General features: G+C 46.1%; 1 protein-coding gene and 1 long non-coding RNA gene across 2 annotated transcripts; one reads left to right on the plus strand and one right to left on the minus strand.

Annotated features, from left to right (window-relative positions):
* Positions 1 to 18,091: 18,091 nt before the first annotated feature.
* LOC140218459 (uncharacterized) lies at positions 18,092 to 20,247 on the minus strand. The gene is made up of 2 exons (XR_011894726.1): positions 19,229 to 20,247; positions 18,092 to 18,928 (listed from the first exon to the last, which is right to left on the minus strand). It is a non-coding gene; the product is annotated as an uncharacterized lncRNA (long non-coding RNA).
* A 452-nt stretch (positions 20,248 to 20,699) lies between these two features.
* On the plus strand, positions 20,700 to 23,593 carry LOC140218458 (peritrophin-1-like). Its single transcript, XM_072288171.1, has 3 exons — positions 20,700 to 20,805; positions 21,729 to 21,921; positions 23,352 to 23,593. Exons 2-3 carry the CDS (start codon positions 21,748 to 21,750, stop codon positions 23,565 to 23,567), a joined length of 390 nt encoding a protein of 129 aa, XP_072144272.1. The 5' UTR covers positions 20,700 to 20,805; positions 21,729 to 21,747; the 3' UTR covers positions 23,568 to 23,593.
* The last annotated feature ends 356 nt before the right edge of the window (positions 23,594 to 23,949 follow it).

A 23,949-nucleotide genomic window follows, 5' to 3' on the forward strand; every position in this document is an offset into this window, starting at 1 on the left:
CTAAGAACACGGGTGTTTTCACATTTACTTTCCTACGCAGTAGGTACTACCCTGCCAAAGGCAATGTAGCTCGATAACGTACAATAAGGATAACAAGGCGGTCAAAAGCGTTCCACACAAAGCTGTTGTACCTACAACTTTGAAGCACGTCATCTATATTTGCGTGGAGAACGGAATAAATGACGGGAACAGAGATGCGTTTTTCTCGTTTTCTACTGTGATTTTCGGGCACAATACTCTATAATAGGGCGTGTGTGTTCTGCAGAGCTGTGTTATGTCCCTGTTGTACACATTAGACTTGTAACGCATAGTTTGGTATTGAGGACACGCCTTACTTACAATGCAAAACAATGGCATTATGTTGAAGCATATGCGCCACTTGTGGCACCTGTCGACGTTTTGTTCATTATTAATCCGTTACATTAGTTCGGGCCATGCTTTATTAGGCGAAGTTACTGTGTTTATTCGAATATTTGTCGATCGTTTTCGAAAAGGTTACTCGTAATGAGCTGTCTATGTTGTCAAACAAAGCTAGCAAAGTACCTAGCTGACGTAGTTCCTCTATCGCGTCTGCCGTGAAGCCAGTCTGGAGATTACCCACACTACGCTTAAACAATGCTGCCTATCCATACGCACTCGACAGCATCTAGGACGATGTCGTTAGGGACGCCGAGGCCGGCGCCTGCAAAGCATTCGACGAAGACTTCCGTGGCAATTCTGACGAGGATGCAGCTTCTGGCAACGGCTAGCGAGATATAGAACAGAGTTTACCGTAAATAAAGGTTTCCTGTTACAAGTCTTTCGTTTTTCCAAGAAGATATGGGTTGATATATACTCGAATCCCTGTTTTTTTTTATTTCTCGTCGAGATCAATATATATGGATCCACCTATATCCATGTTCGACCTGTTCACGAGTAAACACGGTACGCCTTTTCTACAGCATTCAGTCTTCCAAATCGCCTTGCCAGCAGCAACAAAGCAATAAAAAAGCCAGCAGAAGATATCGGCTGGTTCAAACTCCGAAAGTAGGTGCGGAAGAATGCCCTCAATACAGTCACAGCCTCAACAATCACGCGCGCAAACACACGTGTTTTTACGAGGCTCGTAAAAAAAAGGCACCAAAGGCAGTGAGGTCAAACTGAGTGTACGGTGCTGCACTGACACACAATACCTTGAGCGCTGAGGTCAACATGAAGCGTATACGGTCATGAAGCCAAAGATCAAGTAAACATATCGTGCTGTATTCTGTATGGGTAACACCACCTCCCACAGCAACATTTCAAGATAAACGAGAGAATCCCTCTTCTAAAAGCGCACGAAAGTTAATGTCTTTTTTTTTGCTTCTGCTATACTTTCAGCGATCCAAATAATTTAGAGGATGGCAATAAAAAGTAGGATCATTGAAAGTTGCTTTAGCTTGTGACTAGATTAGTTCTTGCCAAGGCAGGAGTAGAATTAACAAACGCAAGCAGTTGTGCTAGGTTTTAAGCAGGCTATAAGCTAAGCAGGTTTAACTGCAAAGTTTGGCGGCTGTACTCTCATATTCGAAATGCTCCAATGTTCACTGTTGATGTCGCCCTTAGCTTTTTTGTTGCCGTTTTGGTTCTTTTGTGCGAAGAGCGCCGTTTTGAAGTGACAAACTGTCGAGCGATAACAAATGGCCGTATTATACAAGCGCAAAACGGCGACCTCCTTTCTTTATTTTTTTTTTTTTTTGTTCGCAGTAATGAACATTCTGGCGGCATTTCGCAAGAAACGCTGCGATCCTGAGACTGCGATGACAGCCACTCGCGAAAGGAACGCGCTAGTAGGGCAGTCGTAAAACTTGATAACACCGCTATACTGCAGTGCAGCTAAGTCGTTTTTCATCACAGGTTAACTGCCTGGGCACAAAAAGAAATATCTTTGCGACTCGTGGTATGGCGGCTAGCACAAATATTGGTGTCAGTGTATCCTACAGCCTTCAAGACACGTGCCGGCTACAAAGAATTCGCGACAGCGAGTCGCCGCGGATAAGAGCAAAACAAGGTGATGCCCGTCTTACAGCATAGTCTCAGAATCGGAGCTACAGCGAAACCAACACAATACATTTTACGCATTTCAGGCATACATCTCTTACGGATTGTTATCAAGACTCCACTCGGAGTAGCAACTCAGGCGTTACCTTGTACAACTGACAACGTGGCCACAGTTGAAATTTTCTGCTGCCACGGCGGAATGCAAGAGCATTCATGCACTGTGAAAGGTTCGCAGCCCCTCATTACAGAGCTCTCATTTCACATTGGGCTGCTTCGACACACTGAAACTGATACCTTATTTCAATATTTTGTCTCAGGTTCCCAGGCGGTTACCGCAGATGCGACAACAAAACTAAGCTGTTATAGACCTCCGCTCATCATCAAACTTTCTCTGCCAAATTCGCAACCAGACTCTGTTCAACACGACCGAAGCTTTAATCTAGGGTGTGCGGGCCGCATAGCCATTGATTAAGTTTCCGTTGTCGGCATGCCGTAGCCGTCACTCTTGTCGTGGTGGTGCTGGTCCGAACCCATTGAGGTCACCCTGAATACAGCGAGCTCTTTAAGAGCACTAGCAATTTTTATATCTTGATATTTTAATAAAGGTGTGCTTTATGGTCGGAAAAGTAAGTCGAGAAGAACGTGCAGCGAGGCAATAAGAGTACTTTAATGTTTATAAATACCAATTTCAAAAAATAACCCGCGCGCGAAGAGATGCATTGTGTATTTCACACAAATTTCATGCCAAAGGTTTCCTTGCACACAGTGTAGTGAAGCAGCTAGACTCACTGCCACGTAAATGAGTTCCTTGTTGTGACATTTGTTGTATTCCTAAACAACGCTATTATATGTACCACCCTTAGACTTGTGAATCGCTATTGCACAAGCCTGCGCGATGGGAAAGTGCGTGCGGTGACATGTGATGTTAACCTCACGGTCCGACGTTGTGGTCACCGGGCCTTGTTAAATTGATACCCAATAGGGGCGGAACATGCTGCCGAGTACACTGCGCAACGATGCCGCCTTTCGCCGTGTCGGTCCTCCTGTGGCACCACAGCCGAACTTGAGCCAAAATCTTTTTGCTAGTTTATCGCAGTGTGGGCGAGTTTCCTAACCACGCCATTGACCAGCTCGTCCATTACGTCTGTGTTAACGGTTATCATATACAGCGAAGCTCCAGGGCCTTATTTACACCTGCTCGCGCGCGAGGCTCTGCACGGCGAAGTTCCCACGCTTTATTATCGTCTAATCGCAGAATAGGGTCATCGCGGAAGTTTGTCGGGAAAAGAAGGAATTTTAGGCATTCAAGTTTGTGATGCTCTGTAAGAGGATTGAGGCCAAGTAGGGGAAGAGAGTTAGACGGCGAAAATTCCTTGTCATATCTCCTACAAACAAAACTCACTGCCACCCACCGTGGTTACTCAGTGGCTATGGTATTGGGGTGCTGAGCACGAGGTCACCCGTGTCCTTAAATTTAGGTGCACGGTAAACAACCCCAAGTGGTAGAAATTTCCGGAGTCCTCCACTACAGCGTGCCTCATATTGAGAAAGGGGTTTGGGCGCGTAAAACCCCATAATTTAATATTAAAACACGCTGCTTCTAGTTCTTTGAGGTCATAGTGTTTGTATGGGTTCCATACAACGCAGCCTTATTCGAGGATGGGGCGAATGAGGGTTTTATGTGTAAGAAGTTTAGTTTCTTGAGGAACAACACGCAGCGTACGATGTAAGTAACCTAGTCTTTTAAGGGCCTTGTTACAGCTGACATCAATGTGTTTCGACCATCACAAATTGTGCGTTAGTAGGATAAATTAATATATTAATTCGAAGACCCTATTTAAAATAATATTGTTAAAGGCATAGGCAAAGAAGGAAGTGCATGAGAGTCGTGTAAAGGACATGGAGACAAATTTGGAAAAGTTTATATTCATTTGTCATGCTTTGGACCAGCTAAAGAATTTCCCCAAAATATTATTAAGGACAACATGATCAGTAGGAGATTTAATTGTATGATATTGTTAGGGTGAAGGGAAAGAAGAAGGTCACATAGAATAGAGGAAGACGAAGAATGGCCGTTGCCTGAACGCCTTTCATGCCACTTATAACTAAACATTATGTTACACTCGTGGGCCTGCTTTCTTCCTCCAACATTTGGCGAAAGGTGCGGGGTACAATCACGGAATTTCGCAGCGGACGTCATCCACCTGCCGCCACAATGGCAAATCAATCGACCCAAGCGACAACGCCTCAGCAGCCCGTGCCAACGGTCTTCCTCACACATTAGCGGGACCCGGGGACATATGGTGGCACGGACAACGCCGACGTCGAGGACTGGCTTACGATGTACGACCGAGTGCGTGACAACAACAGCTGGGGCCCAACAATGATGCTAGCAAACCTGATATTTTATCTGAGAGGAACTGCGAAGCAGTGGTACGATACACATGAAGCTGATCGAACGCGCTGGGATGTCTGTAGAGAAAATTTTCGAGACCTGTTTGGCAGACCTGTTTGTCGTCAGCTGGCAGCAAAAAAAGAACTTGAGTGCCGCAGTCAGACGTCCACAGAATCCTATGTCATGTACATACAGGATGTGCTGGCTCTCTGTCGTAAGGCTGATAACAACATGATTGAGGCAGACAAGATTAGTGACATGCTGAAAGGTATTGCAGACGATGCCTTCAATCTCCTGATGTGTAAGGACTGTGCTGCTGTCGATGCAATTAAAGAGGAGTGCCGGCGCTTCGAACAAGCGAAAGGCCGCCGCGTCACTCAAACTTTCGATAGATTTCCAAATACCGCCGCGACATCTTGCGGATCCGCCGCGGTTCGTTCAGCCGACAGGACCGAAAAATATAACGCGCATCGTTCGCCGTGAGCTTGAGGCCATGGGTCCGGCTCCACTTCTTTCCGACTGTCAGGAAAGCGTCTGCGCTCTATCCCTTATACAAGCGGTCGTTCGGGAGCAAATAGCAAGTTTGGGAATTCTATCTCTTTGCTCGGTCCACCATACAAACACCTATCAGATTTCTCCGGCCGCTCGCTCCCAGACGCAAAGCTTTCCGCCACTCCATCGCAACCCAGCTGACCGGCGCGCAGCGGATGATAAACCCATCCGTTTTAATTGTTCCGGTATTGGCCCCATCGCCCGTCATTGTCGCAAACACTGGTCGTCTCCAAGTCACTACCGCCAAGTGCCAAACAATGGTACTTTCTCACCCTATACACCTACCAGGAACATCAACGCCAACTGTGCTCCACCAAGATCCAGCCGCTCCCCGTCTCCGCAAGGTCGTAGGTCCCGTTCGCATCTCGTTCACCGCTCTTCGTCCCCTTTTGCAACCGGTCGCTTCAGTTCGGGAAACTAGGCGGTGCAGCTCCCGGAGGTGAAGCTGAAACTCCAACCCGGCCCACAAATCCTCTGTTGGCCCTGCCTGCACGTGTAAATCTACAGGAAATTGAAGTTGATAGCATTCCTGTTACATCTCCCGTTGACACAGGACCGCATCTTTCAGTTATGAGTGCTGGTCTCCGCCGAAGGCTCAACAAAGTTCTGACGCCCGCCGTACCGTGCACTGTGCGAATCACTGATGGGAATACTTCGCCTCTTCTTGAAATGTGCCCAGCACGTGTGACCATTGGCGGCCATTATACCGTTGTTTTATTTACCGTCCTTGAGCACTGTCCACACGACCTCATTCTCGGCCTCGTCTCCCTTTCAAAACACTCTCCCCAAATTGACTGTTCCGCAGGTGTTCTACAGTTGGAACTGCCGCTTCCTGCCGACGCAACAAATTGTGCTTCATATCGCTTATGTTCTGCTGAGTATGAGAGGCTGTCTCCACAGGCAGCTACAAATGTCCTCCTGACGCCCTGTCATCCCGTACCTGATGGCGAGTACGTCGTGACGCCGCTTACTGACGTGGTTTTGTGGCGCAATATTGCCCTGCCGAGCACATTAATTCAGATCCGCGAAAACTGCGCTCCCGTGCCCATTCTCAATTTTCAATTTTCGTCGCATGTGCTGCCCCAAGGTATCGCCATAGCGCATATCGCTCCTTTGGAAGAATTTGAGATTTCTTCTTTGACCTCTAATCCTTCCTCGGTACCAACGGACCTTCGCCATCCACTCCTTCGTACTCGACGCCTGCGGACGATGTTTGTAAGATGATTGCCCCTGACCTTCCTTCCGAGTAAACTCTTCCGAGCAAAGCTCTGCGGCGCCTCCTGTAATCTTACCGGGATATCTTTGATTTGGACGACCGTCCACTGGGCCAGACATCTGTTGTCACGTATCGAATCAACACCAGTGATGCCAGCCCCTTTAATAGGCGGCCATATCGTGTCTCCGCAACAGAGAGGGCCATCATACAGAAAGAGGTAGACAGGATGATGTACAAGGACATCATTAAACCTTCCAGTAGCCCGTGGGTATGACCGGTTGTCTTAGTAATGAAAAACGACAACTCGTGGCGCTTCTGTGTTGACTGCCATCACCTCAACAGGATAACAAAGAAGGATGTTTATCCGCTGCCTCGCATTGATGACGCTCTTGACTGCCTTTACGGATCCCAATACCTTTCATCAATTGACCTCCGCTCAGGCTATTCGCAGATTAGCGTCGATGAGATGGACCGCAAGAAAACCGCCTTCGTCACACCGGACGGTCTGTACCAATTTAAAGTCATGCCCTTTGGATTATGCAATGAGCCAGCTACATTCAAGCGCATGATGGACTCGCTCTTGCGCGGCTTGAAGTGGTCTACACGCCTCTGTTACCTCGACAATGTGATCGTGTTTTCGCAGAAGTTTGAGAGCCACCTGCGGCGCCTCACAACCATACTCTCCGTGTTTTGCAGGGCTGGCCTTCAGCTAAACTCCTCCAAGTGCCATTTCGGTCGCCGTGAAATTATCACGCTCGGCCGTTTCGTAAACGCCGCCGGAATCCAACCTGATCCACAGAAAGTTCACGCCATGCGAAATTTTTCTGTACCATGTTCAACAAACGATGTGCGTAGTTTTCTGGACTTATGTTCATATTTCAGGCGATTTGTGAAAAATTTTGCCGACATCGCTCACCCTATCACTGGCCTTCTTAAGAAAGATATCTCTTTCTCTTGGCGACCACTGCAGGAGAAAGCCTTGTCCACCCTGGTTCAGTGGCTTACAAATTCCCCGATTCTGTCACACTTTGACCCTTCTGCACACACTGAAGTACGAACTGATGCGAGCGGTCATGGCATCGGCCCTGTCCTCGCTCAGCGTCAACAAGGCCAAGACCGTGTCATCGCTTACGCCAGCAGCCTTCTTTCCACGCCCGAGCGAAATTACTCTATTACTGAGAGGGAATGTCCCGCGCTCGTATGGGCGGTCGCGAACTTTCGACCGTACCTTTTCGGTCGCAGCTTCTGCGTCGCAACCGATCATCACGCCCTCTGCTGGCTCTCTGCTGCTCCTCTTTGAAGGACCCAACAGGACGACTTGCACGCTGGGCATTGCGTCTACAGGAATATACATTTTCTATTATGTATAAGTCAGGGCGCCTGCATAAAGACACTGACTGCCTGTCCCGCAATCCCGTGGATCAACCGGCCGATACAGATGCAGACTCGTAAAACTATTACCAATATGTTTTTATTCCAATCTCCTGACGTCAAATTTGCATAACCGCCGACGCAAGAATCGGGCGGTCACCCGCAGGGTTGTCGGAATAGACCAATCAAACGCTCTCCTCGTTCATAGGAGGTCCCTTTTGTTTGCTTCAAAAACGAATAACATTGCCTACACTGAGCGGCTTGTATCATCTAATTGGCTGACAAGAGGCGGGGAGCATGCTCAAGTGGAGAGGGATTCGATAGGGCCGAGCCACGGCACTGAATATCGATAACCGGATGAATGGGGTGGTGCTGGCGTCTGCGATTGGTTCGCTTTCCCTCGCTCAGCTGGCGATGGCTGGTCGAAAATTGCGGCGGCATGCAACGGAAGCTTAATAATGACGCTGAAACGGATCCTAGCAAAGAATAGTTGGCAGAAAGAGGTCTTAAAGGTGCCGAAAGGGCTCGAAAACGTTACACGGCCACGGAAAAAAGCTTTAATATACGCAATTAAACCCATGCTTTCCGGTAGGTGCGAGTCGCCAGTGCCTGAACGATCGGCGGCAGCCATCTTTTATTTCTTTCAGAACGGGGCAGCCTGCGGCTATACCGAAGAAAATTCAGTTTTGTTCGGCATATTAATTCATCTTTATCGCGTACACGTAATTTTGACGCGGTGAGTTTTTACGGTTTTGTGACGTCGCGTGACAGAAAGGTGAAGTGGGTGCAGCCCGAAAAATTTTGACCAATGGCCCATGGCTAATGGCAAAGAGAGGTTGAATCAGAAGAAACTATTTTTTTGTTCGATCAAATCATGCATAATCAGTGTGTACGGGTCGTGTCAGATGGGGAGCTATCACGGTTTTCGTGACAGCGCGTGACAGACAGGTTAAGTGGGGGTGGTCCAAAAAAGTTTTGGACCAGTCGTGGAGGGCTGTTGCAGAATTGGAACAGAAAAGTTGGGAATAGTTTTACGTTATAGCGCCCTAGTATTCTATCCCTCTCCTGCTTCCTCCATATTGGCGACGAGCAACGGCAAGATCCTCTTCTTCGAACACTTATGAAACGCCTGAGCTCCTCGCCCAATGACCCCTCCCTCCGTAAGTTCACCTTGCGCGATGGAATTTTATACCATCGTAGCGTTCGCCCTGATGGTCCGGAGCTCCTCTTAGTCATTCCCAAGCACTTTCGACTGGCCGTACTCCAGCAACTTCACGACGCTCCTACTGCTGGACATCTAGGCATCCCTCGTACTTACGACCGCCTGCGGCGCCGCTTCTTCTGGCCGAGCACTGATCGCGCTGTGCACCGTTATGTATCTTCTTGCGACCTGTGTCAGCGCCGAAAGACGCCTGCTATGCCTCCTGCTGGTTTGCTCCAACCAATTGATATCCCTACAGAGCCATTCTTCCGTGTGGGCCTCGACCTCCTAGGCCCTTTTCCATGTTCAATTAAAGGAAACAAATGGATTGCTGTGGCAACAGACTATGCCACGAGATATCCTATCATTCGAGCAATGCCAACCAGCGGCGCTACAGACGTCGCCGACTTCTTACTATATGACGGAATGCTGCACCACGGCGTCCCTCGCTAGTTACTCACTGATCGCGGCCGCTACTTTCTATCGAAGGTCGTCGATGATATGCTCCGCTCCTGTTCTACAGAACACCAGATTGCTACCGCGTACCACCCTCAAACGAATGGCCTCACCGAGCGATTCAACCACACACTAACTGAAATGCGGGCCATGTATGTTTCTGACGATCACCGCGACTGGGACGTCGCCTTACCATACATTACTTCCGCATACAACTCGTCCCGTCACGACATTGCCGCATTTTCACCATTTTACCTTTTCTATGGCCGCGACCCCACCTTGCCCTTTGACACAGTTGATACCTTCCGCAGTACAATCACCCAGCACTGGTTACGCTCGCGATGCTCTTGCTTTAGCCGCCCAGGCCCGAGAGGTCGCCCGTCATCGGCTCACTGTCTCGCAAGGTTCTCAAAAGCGACGCTATCACCTTCGGAACGGAGACCACCATTTTTCACCTGGTTTGCTTGTTCTTGTCTGGGTACCTTCACGTCTCGTCGGCTTGTCGGAAAAACTACTTTCCCGTTATTCTGGTCCGTAACAGATCTTGTGACTACTGTCCGACGTGACATTACAAGATCGCCCCAGTCGGTCCCCCAGTCTTCAGTCCCTCCCAACCTCACCAGCGATGTTGTTCACGTCGTCAGGCTCAGGCCCTATGTACCCCCCCCCCCCCCCCCCATTATATGAGGCTCTATAGCTTGCACCGGGACGGAGCTAACCCTACCGGGAGGGTGATGTTACGATGAAGGGAAAGAAGAAGGTAACATAGACTTGAGGAAGCCGAAGACTGGCCGTTGCCTGAACGCCTTTCACACCACTTGTAAATATACATTATTGTACACTCGTGGGCCTGCTTTCTTCCTGCAACAATATAAAACGCAATCATCTGCAAAAAGGCGTATTTTAACTGAGGTGTATAAGGGGAGATCATTATTATAATGCAAGAATGAAAGAATACCCAGTACTGAGCCTTGGGGAGCCCCTGATGAAACAGGCATCAAGGATGAGTTAGTAGAGTTGAAACATACATATTGCATATGGTGGGAAAGAAAGTCCGATATCCAGCCAACAAAAGATGCATTTTTAGTATATAACAGCTTGTGCATAAGTTTAGGGTGTGAGACAATGTCGAAGGCCTTTGCAAAGTCTATAAAAACAGCGTCAATCTGGTCACCTATGTAAAAGAGCTGCTGACGTCATGAACAAATTCTGTCAGTTGTGTTATAGCGCTAAGGCTACGTCTAAAACCATGCTGCAAAGCGCATCAAATTTTGTTACTTTCGAGAAATTCCATAATACCTTAAAGATAATGTGTTCGAGTAATTTACATGAGCATGATGTTAAGGAATTTGGCCTATATTTAGATAATAACTGAAACGTTACCCGACTTAAATAAGGGCAAAATTGAAGCAAGTTTCCACGAGGGAGGAACGGTGGCGGTTGAGAGAGATCTTCTAAAAATAATTGTAGACATCTGCCGCACCAAAGAGAGTATCGAGCGCGAAAAACAGTCGGGATACCGTCGAGACAACACGACTTCTTGGTGTCTAGGTTTAGGATTAAGTTAAGTACACCCTCAGTAGGTAGTGATATATCTTCGATTGGAGGGTGTGGTTCGGAGTCAAAAACAAGCATTACAAAGGTATCAGTTGTAAAGACAGAGTGGAAGTAGGTGTTAAAAGAAGCAGCTATTGTCTGCCATATAGAAACTGCAACATTGTTAATTAATAACGTGTCCGAGGATGAGCCAGGAGGTAGGATAGCTTTACAAAATTTCTGAGGATTGGCCAGCATTAATTTCCGCAAGGTTATCTTGGAATAAAATTCTTCTGCAGCAACCATTTTAGAACAGAGTTCTTTTCTAGTGCTATCGAATTGCATGAGTTTTGTTGAGTCACCAAAGCGTTTCCATCGACGTAATCTGGCCACACGATGTGATAAATGCAAAAGGTCCGCAGTCAAAGAAGAAATTTCAGTGTTCGTCTTCTTTTTTTTTTTACAGGAATAAGAAGGTCAATACATTTAATGACAAGATTTTCGAAGAAACTTGCCAAGGTATTAGTATTACTAGTGCTACTTATTAGTTGAAACTCACGAATAGAATCACATAGGGCATCTGTTATTGCCAAATCATCAGCGCGGTTAAAGTCAGGAAATGTGCGGTAGATATAGCGGGATTTAGGGACTATGCCAGGAGATGAAATCAATTCGGCATTGTGGTCAGATGTTCCATCAATAACATCGCATTCGTAACCGGCATTAAAAAGAGATATAGTAGGGTGAGTGCGCGTTCTGGTTTCTCATACAAGCTATCGTGCCTAATATTCGGCAACACGCACTCGAGGGTCTCGGTAAGAAACCTGTCGGGTCGCATTTTCAACGGCGCGCACTAGAGGGTTTTACGGTGAAGTTCTTTTTCGTCGTTTTCTCGAGGACGAACTCAACTGTTCGCCCGACGTCGACGGCGATCTGCGGCTTGTACTGGTCTCTGCACAGTGGTCTGTTGAGCCCGACGTTGCTTGGTTGCAGCCGGGCGCGTAGCGCTATAGTCGCTTCATTTGCAGCAATTCGTGCCTTGCGAGGAGGCATAACGAGATGTTACACGCAGTTGCTACACTCTGATACGCAGTTACTTAACAGACAGACTGCAGCATACGTCTCTTCACGGGTATGAACCTCAGTTACTACCATCGAAATTTGGTGCACCACTAGGTTCTATACTGGGAACACTTTTTCATTATTTACGTAAATGATACCGTGCCCGCACCATAAACTTCCTCTATAGTTTTGTGTGCTGATGATACCAGCATGTTTTCTATCGCAGCCACTTAAGACATTTAGAAAAAGCAATGAACAAGTGGTTGCTTTATCTTTCATACTGGCTTGACTGTGACCAGATACAATTACGCATTAATAAGCGTGAATATATTGGGTTCAAGAGCAGGAATAAGCGCGAAGATTACGGCATTTTTGTTAGATATAAATACAATGACCTCGAGCATGTCCGTTCGTGCAAATTCTTTGGTGTTCTTTTTCATAAAAACCTCAGTTGGACACCGCAAATCAACAAAGTACATGCCAGTATGTCTACTGTCTAGATCAATTTCTTTTTTATACAAACTTAGGTGTCTCGTACCAAACTGGCTGAAGCTCCAATTATACTACTCACTAGTCCATTCTCATCTCAATTACTGCATCTTGATCTGCGGTATGACTTCAAGAACGAACCTTGAAAGGTTAATTCAACAAAATATGGCTGTTCGCTGCATAAAAATTATGCAACCAGCTGCACACACTGCACCATTTTTATGAAGCTGAAATTATTCACAGTTAACCCATTTTAGAACCTTAAGCTCGTCTTATATATTCGCAAAGAAATTGGTAATGACGTAGGAAGTTATATGTGCTCATTGCTAACCTACTAATGCTCCCTATGATCTTTAACACGAGCGATTCAGAATACGTTTATTCAGAACCGTGAAGCGAGATGAAGTGTTGTTCTACCAGATACCTAATGGTGTCCACAACAATAGCTATATCCACGAACTTGTTGAACAATGCAGTTCAAAACTTAGTTTTAAAAAGTGTTAAAATGTACTTCCGCTCTGGCTCTGTGCCATAAATAAGTTTTTCAGTTAAAAAATACTTTCTTAGGTCCTACATTCTTTGTACTTTGCTATATCTTATAGAGGTTATACAATGCTACAATTGGTTATGTTACATACTCCATAGGGCTTGCGGCATCTTGTACTATTTATTATGTTGCCGGTTATATCTGTCTTTAGTTTTTACGTGTTCTTGTTCTTGTGATTGGTTATTTCTATTGTATTGTGTGATTCTGCGCCATAATTTAAGATGCCTGTTCGCATGTTACTTCTGCATTTGAAATATATTTTGTCATGTTCTAATGTAAACAACCATTGCTTTCACTTTTATTTTTCACTGCTTCTAAGCAAATGTATGGGTGGCTGGACCTAGTAAGGCAGAGTTTATCTGCATTTAGTCCCTTTAACCAAGGCAACGTATGCCCGAATAAACTGAAACTGAAACTGAACAGGTAACCCAGGTAGCGAGACTACGCGGGGCACATGTCACATCCCTTCATATGTGTCACGATACGATGCAAGTGGGAACTGCAGGGTCCAAACCACTCAATTCGCAGGAACACTAACACGAACGGACTATTTAATACCGGGTGCTAGTCACTTCCTTTTCGCTGCGTTTCTGCCAAATGGCGATACGTCTTCTCTTCGACATTCTTCTGGCCGCACTACAGACGCAGCAATTTCCTCCCTTTGAAAGGATGCATCGCGACAATTTGAAAATTAAGCATGCGCATGCACGAAACATTAAAACGCGAAGCACTTTTATAACGATGGCTTGATACGCACCACAATATGCAACTGCAATGCAAAGTGAGCACGTATCGACGCAACCCGGCACGCCTGTGATGTCGTGTGACTTGTCACGCGCTAGGCGATAGCTGCTATGCCCAACGGCAGTGGCGTCGGGCACAATCGCCAGCCAAAACAGTTTTTGGAATGAGCCCATAACGGCTTACGCTGTAAAGAGAACCTTCCCTCTAAGGATGACTTCCTAAGCGGAAAGTTTATTTTTGTAGAAATGTCATTGTAGCTCTTGCGGACTACAATTACAACTACACCTTCGGCTCTGTGCCAACAAATGTTCTCTACCACATGGTAAGCAGTGTAGGCGCAACCTCTCAAGAACACCCATCACCGGACAACCCGTCGGGCAGTACGAGGTCCAGCTGATAAGCTTGACCTGAAGACCAGCATCGTCTGGAAAACACGGCAAAGCCATTGGTTCGGGCCCGCGGTATCGTGGCCTAGAGGCGCCGCTCCCCTCGGGCGATTCTACCTTGGGCTAACTTCTACAAATAATGTTTATTCTCCCTCCTTTCTATATAGCGATAAAATTATTCCTCCGTCGGATTTGCAAACCGTAGAACATTGGGGCCAAAAATGGCTAACATATATCGAAATGTTAAAAATATCTGAGTTTCTTTTCACAGAAGCTTCTCCAAACTAGACAAAAGATAAGCCATCTGCGGAGCTGAGCTACCTGTAGCATCACTATACAACTCATTAGACTTCACAGCCGCGGTTGCTTAAGTGGCAAGAGCATCGGGCGCGCAATGTGAAGATGTGTTCGTAGCTCACCCGCAGCCAGTTGAGTCTTTATATCACATTCATTTCCATTTATTTATACTGGCTACATTTGAAATTAATAAACAAGTAATTCTCGCAATCATTCTCCGTTCGCTTCGTGTAGTTGGGACTTAGGAAAACTAGGCCTCTCGGTTCCCCTGCTCGACCAAATACAAATGCATTTGAGTTGCAATAAAATAACATATGGCGCTCAAAAGCAACTTAAGTTTACTCAACCATGATCTCTGTCTCGACTAAGAAGCCCCGCAGAAATGAATCTCTGCAGCGTTTTTTTTTTTCGTTTCTTGCATAGTCAGTACAGGCAAATCGGTGTCAATAGTATGTGGTACTCTGAACTTGCTTCCCATCAGCAGGAATGTGGTAGCGGTCATTTCGCTCTGCATCTCGCTGCGTGCACACGTGTATGCGTACTTGCGCAGTGGTTTGTTTTCGTGTTACTATGTGTGTTTCCGTTCGTGCGTGTTTCCGACTCGCCAGATTCTGCAATGTGAAACAATTTCTTGACCATCCAAGCACTATCTAGTGTACTATTATACATGCTCGACCTTCTAGTGACTGTCCGCAACGGCCACAGAATGCTGTAATGTGTTCAAAGCTAGTTTTCTATTGCTCATTTTTGGACACTGTGCCAAATTGCAACTGCTAAAGCTTCTGCTAATTTCTATTTAAGTTTTGGAATTTTGTAAGTGTTCTCTCTTCACCTGACACTGCGACTGTAAATTTTTAACCATTTGTTAACCGCAAATGCATCATGTCTGTGTAAAACTGCTTTTTGCACAGGGGCTGTAAACCTCTCTACAGTAAGTCATATCTCCCTAACTGCAGCTTTTGAAGATAAACTTGCATTACCTTGATAAAAATGTGGGGCGCTGCTCATATCTCAGTCATTGCCTTAAAACGTGAGAATAACAGTAAAGTTTGTCTTTTCTCCAGTGGTGAGGCCCTAATTCCCAAGCCATTTTGTTGAAGTTATCTTTACGCTTGACCTCTTATGTCTCCCTCAAATAGTACAGTCATTGTTGCGCAAGCAGCGCATTATCGAGCATCTCTCCGTGACCTTTGCTTCATTGCCCTGCTTTATCGCAGAGGTAGCGAAAAGCCCACTGCAATGACCTTCATATAGAGTCGTTATCTCAGGTATCTTCGCATACACGAGGCCGCACTGCGCATGTGTCCTTCAACAATGTTTTTTTTTTCTTTTGTTTTTAGCGAAGGCTTTTAAGTTGGTGGCAGCCTGTCACCGATCTCGGGGGTTTGCGTTCCAGAGATGGAAATCAGGGATGCAGAACGGCACCGGGCAGACAGGATTTAATCGAACGGAAGAATGCTCAGAAGAAAACAAACTAAGAGCCCTCGGTAAGCATGAAAATGTAAGAGAACAGTAGCAGATGCTCTAAAATAAGCCACAAACAAGCTAACCATTAATTGTAACGCCATTGTTATTATCAATGCATTTGAGGCAGAAAGCTGGGCTAGTTGGTGGTTATTCGTATAAGGGGACATTGCACTAGCGGGTATAAAAAGTACACGGACAGGAACATGAAAAAAGACACACCAACCACTAGACATCAACTGGCTCTATTCTCAGGTGGACACAAATATATATGCAAAAACACGCGTGCTACATGATCAATCCTTGAAGCGCATGCGCATCGGCACCTTTTTTGTGCAAAGTTTTATTTCTTTTGCCGTCAAAGACACGTTAGGCTTGCTGACGTAGGCCTGCTTTTGCCGATGAATCAGGAAGGCCTCCAGTATTTCACGCTCTCTATGATGTGTGCTAGAAGTAATCACTTGAGTCTTATCAAAGAGCGGCATGCATTCATTCTCACAGCGCTTGCAATATGCCGCCAAGTGCCCAGATCCTGATGGTGTCTCGACAAGCAGCTTGTGCTCCATTAGACGACCGTCGATACACCGGCCAGTTTGGCTGAAGTAGCAACTTCCGCTTCACAGCGGAATTCTGTAAACCACATTTGTCTTGCACTCCACATAAGGCAGTTCATGGTAGTTTTCTGCAAGTGGCGCAACTGACAACTTCGCAAAGTTTCCCGAGGTTATCCGGTGCCGTGAGCACAACTCGGAGATTGCCTTTCTGCGTCCCCTCTTTAAGGCGGGGTGTCAGCTAGTGAATATAGGGCAGTGCCACGCATATAGCCCGCTCATGAGCTTGTCGCTCAATTTCAACGCCTGATCACCAGCTTTAACCACTTTTGCCAGGCCTTCAGCCACGGACGCCACAAATTCCACAAGTGCAATGTCCACTTATTGTCAACCACGTTAATTACGGTCCTCAGTTCTCATAGCAGTCTGGCCACCCTAGCCTCTCTGGATGCGTCGCTGCACGAAAGGAATATTCTTTACTTTCTGTCACTGGGCTGTCTTGCCTCAAAGTATCTTAAGTGGCGTTACTGACATGCCTTCTAAGGGGGATTGCTGCTGGAATGCCCGGAACTACCGTGGGAGGCTGCAGCTATTCGGAGGAGCCTCGCTCAAACGTCGCCGAGGTCGACGTCCACGGCTCGGAATGCCAGCATAACGGCCTCCGGAACCAAACACCCGCTGCTCCCGTCACCAGTACGGTGCTGGCGAGACAACCTTCTTCAGCCAGAGCCACGCAGGCAATGGCAGCTCAGCGCTGGTTTTCTCCCGATGACGGTACAGCTGACCGGCGACACTCTGGTGGGACAAGAAGCTCTCGTCCAGCAACTGCGTCGAGCAGTCATGGCCAGTGGAGGCCTCGAATGAGGACACCACCCACTCGACCTCAAGAGCAACGACCTCGATGGTCAAAATAAATTTTTTCTCTCTCTCTCTCTCCCTCTCTCTCTCTCCCGATCACGGCTTGGGTCACGCGCGTCGAGCCTCCGGAACTTTCCCCTCAGGCGCTCGTGCCTTTTCGAACGCTTTCCTCTCGTCGTCGTCATCGTCGTGGTTTGGCGCCCCCATGTCTCTTACACATGACACCGCCTAAATAACTAACATTTAGAATATCGCAGATGTATTCAAACAATCAAATTTGTGCTATCTTTGTTCCTACTTTGGTCAGAAATCCTATCAGGCATGGAAGAGTATTATACTTAGAAACTTCTGCAAATCTCACGAAGCTCAACCCGGAGCGCATCGAAGCAAACCAATTTTCAGGAAGTGTTGCTTCTGGTGCGTGTGGCACAGATTGTATTGAGGAAAAAAAACTGGCCAACAATATAACAAGCTTTTTGGCACCCAATAAAAAGCTTTTACGAGAGCGCACTACAGTCCCAAAACCATTCGTAGTCGTTCTACCGTCTTGGCAGGTGAAGCACATCAGTCCGTTCAGTATACGTCGCGAGTTCATGCCTTTAAAAGAGACGCCCAATCTGCTCAAAGTGAAACACTCGCGCTTTTGGTATCCGCGTTCATCGATGGTAGCCAGTGTGCGGAATATGTGGTGTTGATTGAAAAGCACGTGCAGCCTGTTAGGCGAAAAATTAAATCCTCACATAATGCTGAAAGCGTTTTAGGAACAAGAGACTTCTTAAAGGCATGTTTGCGCCTTCACCACTATAAATTAAAGTGACGTGCACAGGAAATCGCAGTAGGCAGCGTTTCCGCGATTCCGCCACAGAATAAATTCAATGCACTAAGTTTAAAAGTTGCTCAGACGTTGGTTTTACGGATAAGTAAGGAGTCGAAAATCAAGTTGAAGCATAGGTTAAACAGTGAATTTATGTATACACACCGTCTACGGCCACAACAATGGCGGCACTGACATGAAAATGCATGGTCAAAAGGTAAGGGTATGTTTAACTGACTAATGAAGTCTGAAAGCTGAGCAATAATAGTCGTGGTCAGGAAATGCTATTGTTGAAACGAAACAATGGCATACAGCGCTGCACAATACCAAACTGACAAATATTACGTTGAACGTAAGCGTACTGTAAGTCAGTCAATAACTGGCGACAAGTCTGTGTGATTTTCTTTTCTAATAAGAAGCTTATTCGGTGCAATATTTACTACTTTTCCAGCGTAGTCTTGACGAACAGCATGCGCAGGCACAAACCGCTGCTCACGGCGTTGCTCCTATGGCGCCATTACGGTCATCGAAAAATTATTACGCCATATTAGAGCATGCGTACATGTGACTTCAAAGCAGTAGAGATATCCTTCAGGAGTGTCGCATGCTACCATATCATATCATATCACATATCCCCACTGTTTCACTAGTGAATGCCGTCGAACTTTGCGCATTCAATATAATACCGCTCAGCTATGCGCTCACAATTGAAATCGGTTGGATTTGCTGGTCCAAGCAAAGCGGCAAAGGGAGTTACATGTGCGATGGAAATGGCAGCAGGAAACTCCCGCACGTTCGACAATAAAGCGAAGGTAGCGCGAAAGAGCAAGCACAGATAAGTACAATGGGCAGTACAAGCGTGTGCTGTGTGTCATATTTAGGGGCACGAGCATCGAGTGATACTCTTGTTTCTTGCGCAGCACTTCCGGTTCCCCTCCTGAGACGACGAGAGATGAAATTAAAATTAAATCTGAAAAAACAGAAAATATAGTATAGTACCACATTCATAGGCTTCATTGTGGATATGGTTCAGATAGTAAGTTTAGTTACAAGTTTAGTCACTGAACTGTCTAGAATAATTATATATAATTAAAGATCACTGAGAAGACCATGGATGACACTCAAAATAAAGCATAAAATACGGGAAAAAATTTTGTTGTAATAAATTCATGGGTTTCATTATATATATATATCAGAGGACAAAGTTAGTCACAAGCTAAATTACCGAAGTTTTAGGAATAATTATCATTAATTAAAAATCACTCATTACCGCACAGGAGAGCAAAGAATCAGACTTTAGACACCCGCCACGTGAGCACGACCTGGAAACCTGGAAATAGAAAGCGGCAGTAATGAGAAAGTGGCATGCTATTTAACCGGCTAATTAATGGGAAACAGTTACCTCCGACATCAGTTCGTTCGTTGCGTTCGCCTAAAGTTAACCTAAAGGGCATCAATGCCGACGTGCGAATGCGACTAAGAGACACCTAAGTCAAAGATTACAGTCGCCTACCACTTTTTTTGTCTCCCTGTAGCGTATTGCTTCTTTTTCTGAATTTATGTCCTAAGGCGAGAGGACGAATAAGATTTATTTATAAAAATGAGCTGACGGTGGAGTCGTCCGAGGTGGGCGGCGTCCCTATAATCCTGGATGTCATGGGCTTGAGCCGATAGCTTGGCCCTGCTCACCAGACAATGCGGATATTCAGGGCTCGGGCTTGTCAGCTAGGCCTCCTGCCACTGCTCGGCGGTCAGTCCGGTTATGTGTGGCGTCGATGGGTTGTGCCCGCACTTCGGTACCATGTGGTAGAGGGCACTGGGCGCAGAGCAGTGCCCTCTACAGCTCGCAAGATACATGGCTTGCAGCAGGGTGTGGTCCAGAGAATGTGCCAGTCTGTAGTTTGCGGAAGATCACCGCCTCCTCTCTAGTCAGCCTTTCCAGTTGTGGCGACTGCACAGTTCGCTCTGCTTGCTTTGGAAGTCTTGTTTCTTTGAATAAACTGTTAGTTGCGAGTAAGTGCTTGTCGTGTATAGTCTACATCTCCGTCGTTGTGGTTTCGCGCTGGCTTCACACGATTGCGGAGCCGTACCAACTGGACCAAAAGTCCATATTGCTACGGTAAATTCTCGAGCGTCACGAACGCGGCTTTCCTCCCGCTAGGAACGCATCAGCGCGAAAAGCAACAATCAGAGCTGTAAATTTCTTCGTTGCGCTGTACTCCCCTGGACCCTGCACATGTGACGAAATGCACTCGCGCTATAGTGCGTCCGGATATTTTCACTATCTAATCTCGCTAAATCTTTACTGCACGTATTCAAAGCACTTGTGGCAAATAATGCGAATAAGTAGAACCAAGCAGCTTGCACTAAAAGCAGCAGGCGTGTTATCGTCGCGCTTGCCCTTGACGCCGCGCGTCTTCATTACATACGCTTATCTCCGAAAACTGCGCGCACGTGCCAATGTTGTCCAGTAGCGGACAACCCTCTTATTCCTTCCGCATAAAAAAATAAGCACCACAATAGCCTGAACCTGCCGTGACCAACAATTATTGCTGCCAGGCGGGTTCGCCTGGCAGGAACAACCGGCACTTGGAAAACTCAAATGCAATTGTAATTCTGCAATGCCCCATTGCAAGCTGGGCCTATCACCAACCGATGGTTTGCGGTCATGACACCAAAAGAGGGCGCCATTATACAATCCGCGGACCAATAGCGGCGTGGACTGCTTATCAAGTGCGAGGTCTCGTAAACTGTTTGTCGGCTGATTGCGTACGCAGCACATAAGACATCTGTCCGTAGCCCCCTGAGACACACTTGAGACACACGCAGCTGTGCGGCCAGCAACAAGTGAGTACGAACTACTCAAGCCGTCTTTAGCTCTGCCATCACTTAAATTTGAAAAGATGGGACTAAGGACGCCCATTTTTTCAGCTAGTTTTTACCATTTAGACTGAACATCAAACTGCAGTGTCCATAACAATTGAACTAAAAGGGAACAATGCGAGAACATTGCGTTTTAATACGACGTTTTGGATTACGAGCGTACTATAACGTATAAAAAATTTCAAACTCCTTGACTTTCACAGCTAAAGATGAATAAGCGACGTGTGAAATAACTGCTTCCGCAGAAAGCCCTTTCCAAGTTATCTGCACCAAATTATGTCATTTAAGCCGCGATTGACGTGAGTGCACGGGTGAGTAGTTGAGTCTAAAAGCCCGTATATTGCACAATTAGCGGCAAATATTAGTCAAAGGAAACGCAAATAATTTAACAAGGAACAACAAGCCAATGGCTGCAGTTTCGTACTTTGAAGGTAACTGTTTCTTGATTTAGGCCCTGAAAAAAGCTACTTGCTGCGGAAACCAAAGCTAATGAGAGTAACGATGTATTTGAAGCAACGACGTCGTGCTGTATACACATGTCCGTTTCTTATTCGCTTTGAACACGTGCTTTGCACGCAAGGCGTTTTAGCACTGGCGCCTACTGATGCGCAGTTTTCCTTTTTCCCACGTCCACATTAGGTATTTCGAATAACCTCGTGCGTAGATGTTATTAACTCATTGGTTTTGTTATTCAAAATTTAATTCGAGTTAAAATATTTAGCTTCCAGACCTTTCGCTACTAAGAAAAGCCCATAATCATGTAGACGGCCAACTTACAGCCCGTTTTCTTTTTTCAAAGTACACTGCCATGAGCTTATAATAATTCTTTTTGAAGCAATTATGGGCCTTCAAGATCTAGGCTCAATTGTCGTAATCTTTTGCTGCAGGTCGTCTAGAGTTCCAGCCATGCTAACTAAAGTGATGGTTCCTGTTCTTGTGGCATTTGTCGTGGTTGTGACCAGTGTCTCGGCGGTCACTGCTGATGAATCCATGGTCTGCCCTCTCGTGGACGACAAGGGAGTCAACGCCACAATCTTCCCTAACGTCTACGACTGCTCCACATTCTACATCTGTGCTCAGGTGAAGATGAGCTTTGTGAGCGTGACAAACGGGCACATATAGATGCATTTCTTTTTTTTTTCATTAGAGTATTAATTTTAGCACTAAAGGTACACACGTCCCACTAAGCCAAGCAGATCCGATCCGCGCCTCTATTGGCCACTGTGTTGCAATGCCAGAATGTCAACGGCTCTTTAAACACGTAGACAAGGTCCCAATGTAGATCCGATTCGGATATTTTAATAGTTCAGTCACATAATTAAAAAGTATTATTTTACCTCCCCTGCCCCTTCGATCATAAGCGCCAAGCTTCTGACAGAACATCTTAACAATGTGCCCTTTGGTAAATTATTACAATAGGTAACATGAGAAATCGCAGAAGTAATCACACACTCCATAAGGAGATACGGAGATCAATAAACAAGTCTTTCACCCAGGCAAAAAAAAAAAACAGATGGTGATGCTCACGTTCGTGATGCTTACAGTGGCAGGAGGAGTCGTATGATCTGTTATGTGAACAGCATGATTTCAGAGTTTGGCTCGCACCTTCCCACTCCCAATTATACCCTCCCTTCCAACAATCCCTTTATGAAACAAGCAAGCCGTCTCTCCACCTGTATCAGCCACTAACGAACGGTTTACCCACCCCATGCGTGAACGACTGCTTAACTTTATTTCTTTTTTACACAATGAAAAATCAATCAAATAATGTTCATGCAAGCCTCATTCTTCACGTTGAATTTGCGCCTTAGAAGTCTGCAATTGACTCAGTCTTCACCTTATTGCGTCACCTGCATGTATAGCATTTTCTTTCCCTGCTTCTGCCGACACTTTGCTGTGCTTATCAACTTTCGTGTATCTTCACTTACCAAGTTTTGTCAGTCTTATTTGGCGCACTTTTCAATGCACATTGAAATTCGTATTTGCAACTTGCTACATTTGCGTTTCTCATTGTTTTTGATAACCATTGTGTTTTTAGTTTCTGTTAATGCTGCAGTAAGGTATTTTCTGCGGTTCTGAAATTTTGGTGCTTGGCCACCCCTCATATACAGAGCCTGCAAATGGGGTATTTGAGGTAAAAAAAGGCGCATCAGAACTGGATCCAAACTAAAAGCTTCAATAGCTAAACAACAGGGGGAAGGCGCTAAACCATATTATGAAAACACAAAAGTGACAGACTGAACTGAAAGTCTGAGTACCAGTGCATAAAAAACAGTTCTGAATAGAATCACTTCATTCTTCGATACTCATTCTGTGAAAAGCTGAAAGGCATTCTGTGGGTCAAATCGACCCCCGGGCACTCTGGCACGGCTACTGTAGAAAGTCTTGTGTACATTGAACCAGAAATACTTAACAATATTTGTCATGCTGGTGCCAAATTTGAGCAAACATTATTTTGCCAAACTTTTTTTTTCATACAAACTCAACCTACACTGTTCTCACTATTGCAGGGCGTCCCAAAACTCACCGAATGCCCGCTTCCCCTGCACTTCAACCGCGAGCTGAACGTGTGCGACTTTCCGTGGCGAGCTGCATGCGTCGAGCTCCCTCTCCCAGAGCCCAAATCGCCAACTACCGAGGCCCCGCCAGCCACTGAAAAGATTATCATCACGCAAGTCGTCAAACAGATCATCAAGACTGTTGACGACGAGGCACCATCATCATAGGCAATAAAATCTGGAGAACGGCACAAGAGAGGTGTTTCTTTTGAAATGGGGATGCGTTTCAGTGAAATGCTTGCGTGGCCATGGGTCTGTTGTTTAGCCAGCCGTATCTCTTGTGTACATAACAAAAGGCGCTGCGCCATCTTCAGAATAGATGGCACGTGCGCCGGCAAGCTTGCACAATTTCTCTCAAAATTCTCTAATAGCTCCAGAGGCAACAATACCATTTAAATGTTGGACATGAAATTCACAGGCTGCCGACTTTATCTTGCCAGTTGCATCTGGATGCACACTAAGCTAAAAGGGGAATTTAAGTTCGTATGGTGACACCTAATGCCAACAAATATGTCACACAGTGGTGATCAGTGGTGCTTAGAAAATATGA

Source organism: Dermacentor andersoni, chromosome 5 (genome assembly GCF_023375885.2).
Source record: "Dermacentor andersoni chromosome 5, qqDerAnde1_hic_scaffold, whole genome shotgun sequence".
NCBI lineage: Eukaryota > Metazoa > Arthropoda > Arachnida > Ixodida > Ixodidae > Dermacentor > Dermacentor andersoni.

What these genes read in the sequence shown, in the direction of transcription:
- LOC140218458 (XM_072288171.1), top strand. Translation starts at nt 21,748, where the DNA reads ATGCTAACTAAAGTGATGGTTCCTGTTCTTGTGGCATTTGTCGTGGTT. An exon ending in CATTCTACATCTGTGCTCAG is followed by an intron (nt 21,922 to 23,351) that starts GTGAAGATGAGC and finishes TCACTATTGCAG; the next exon opens with GGCGTCCCAAAACTCACCGA.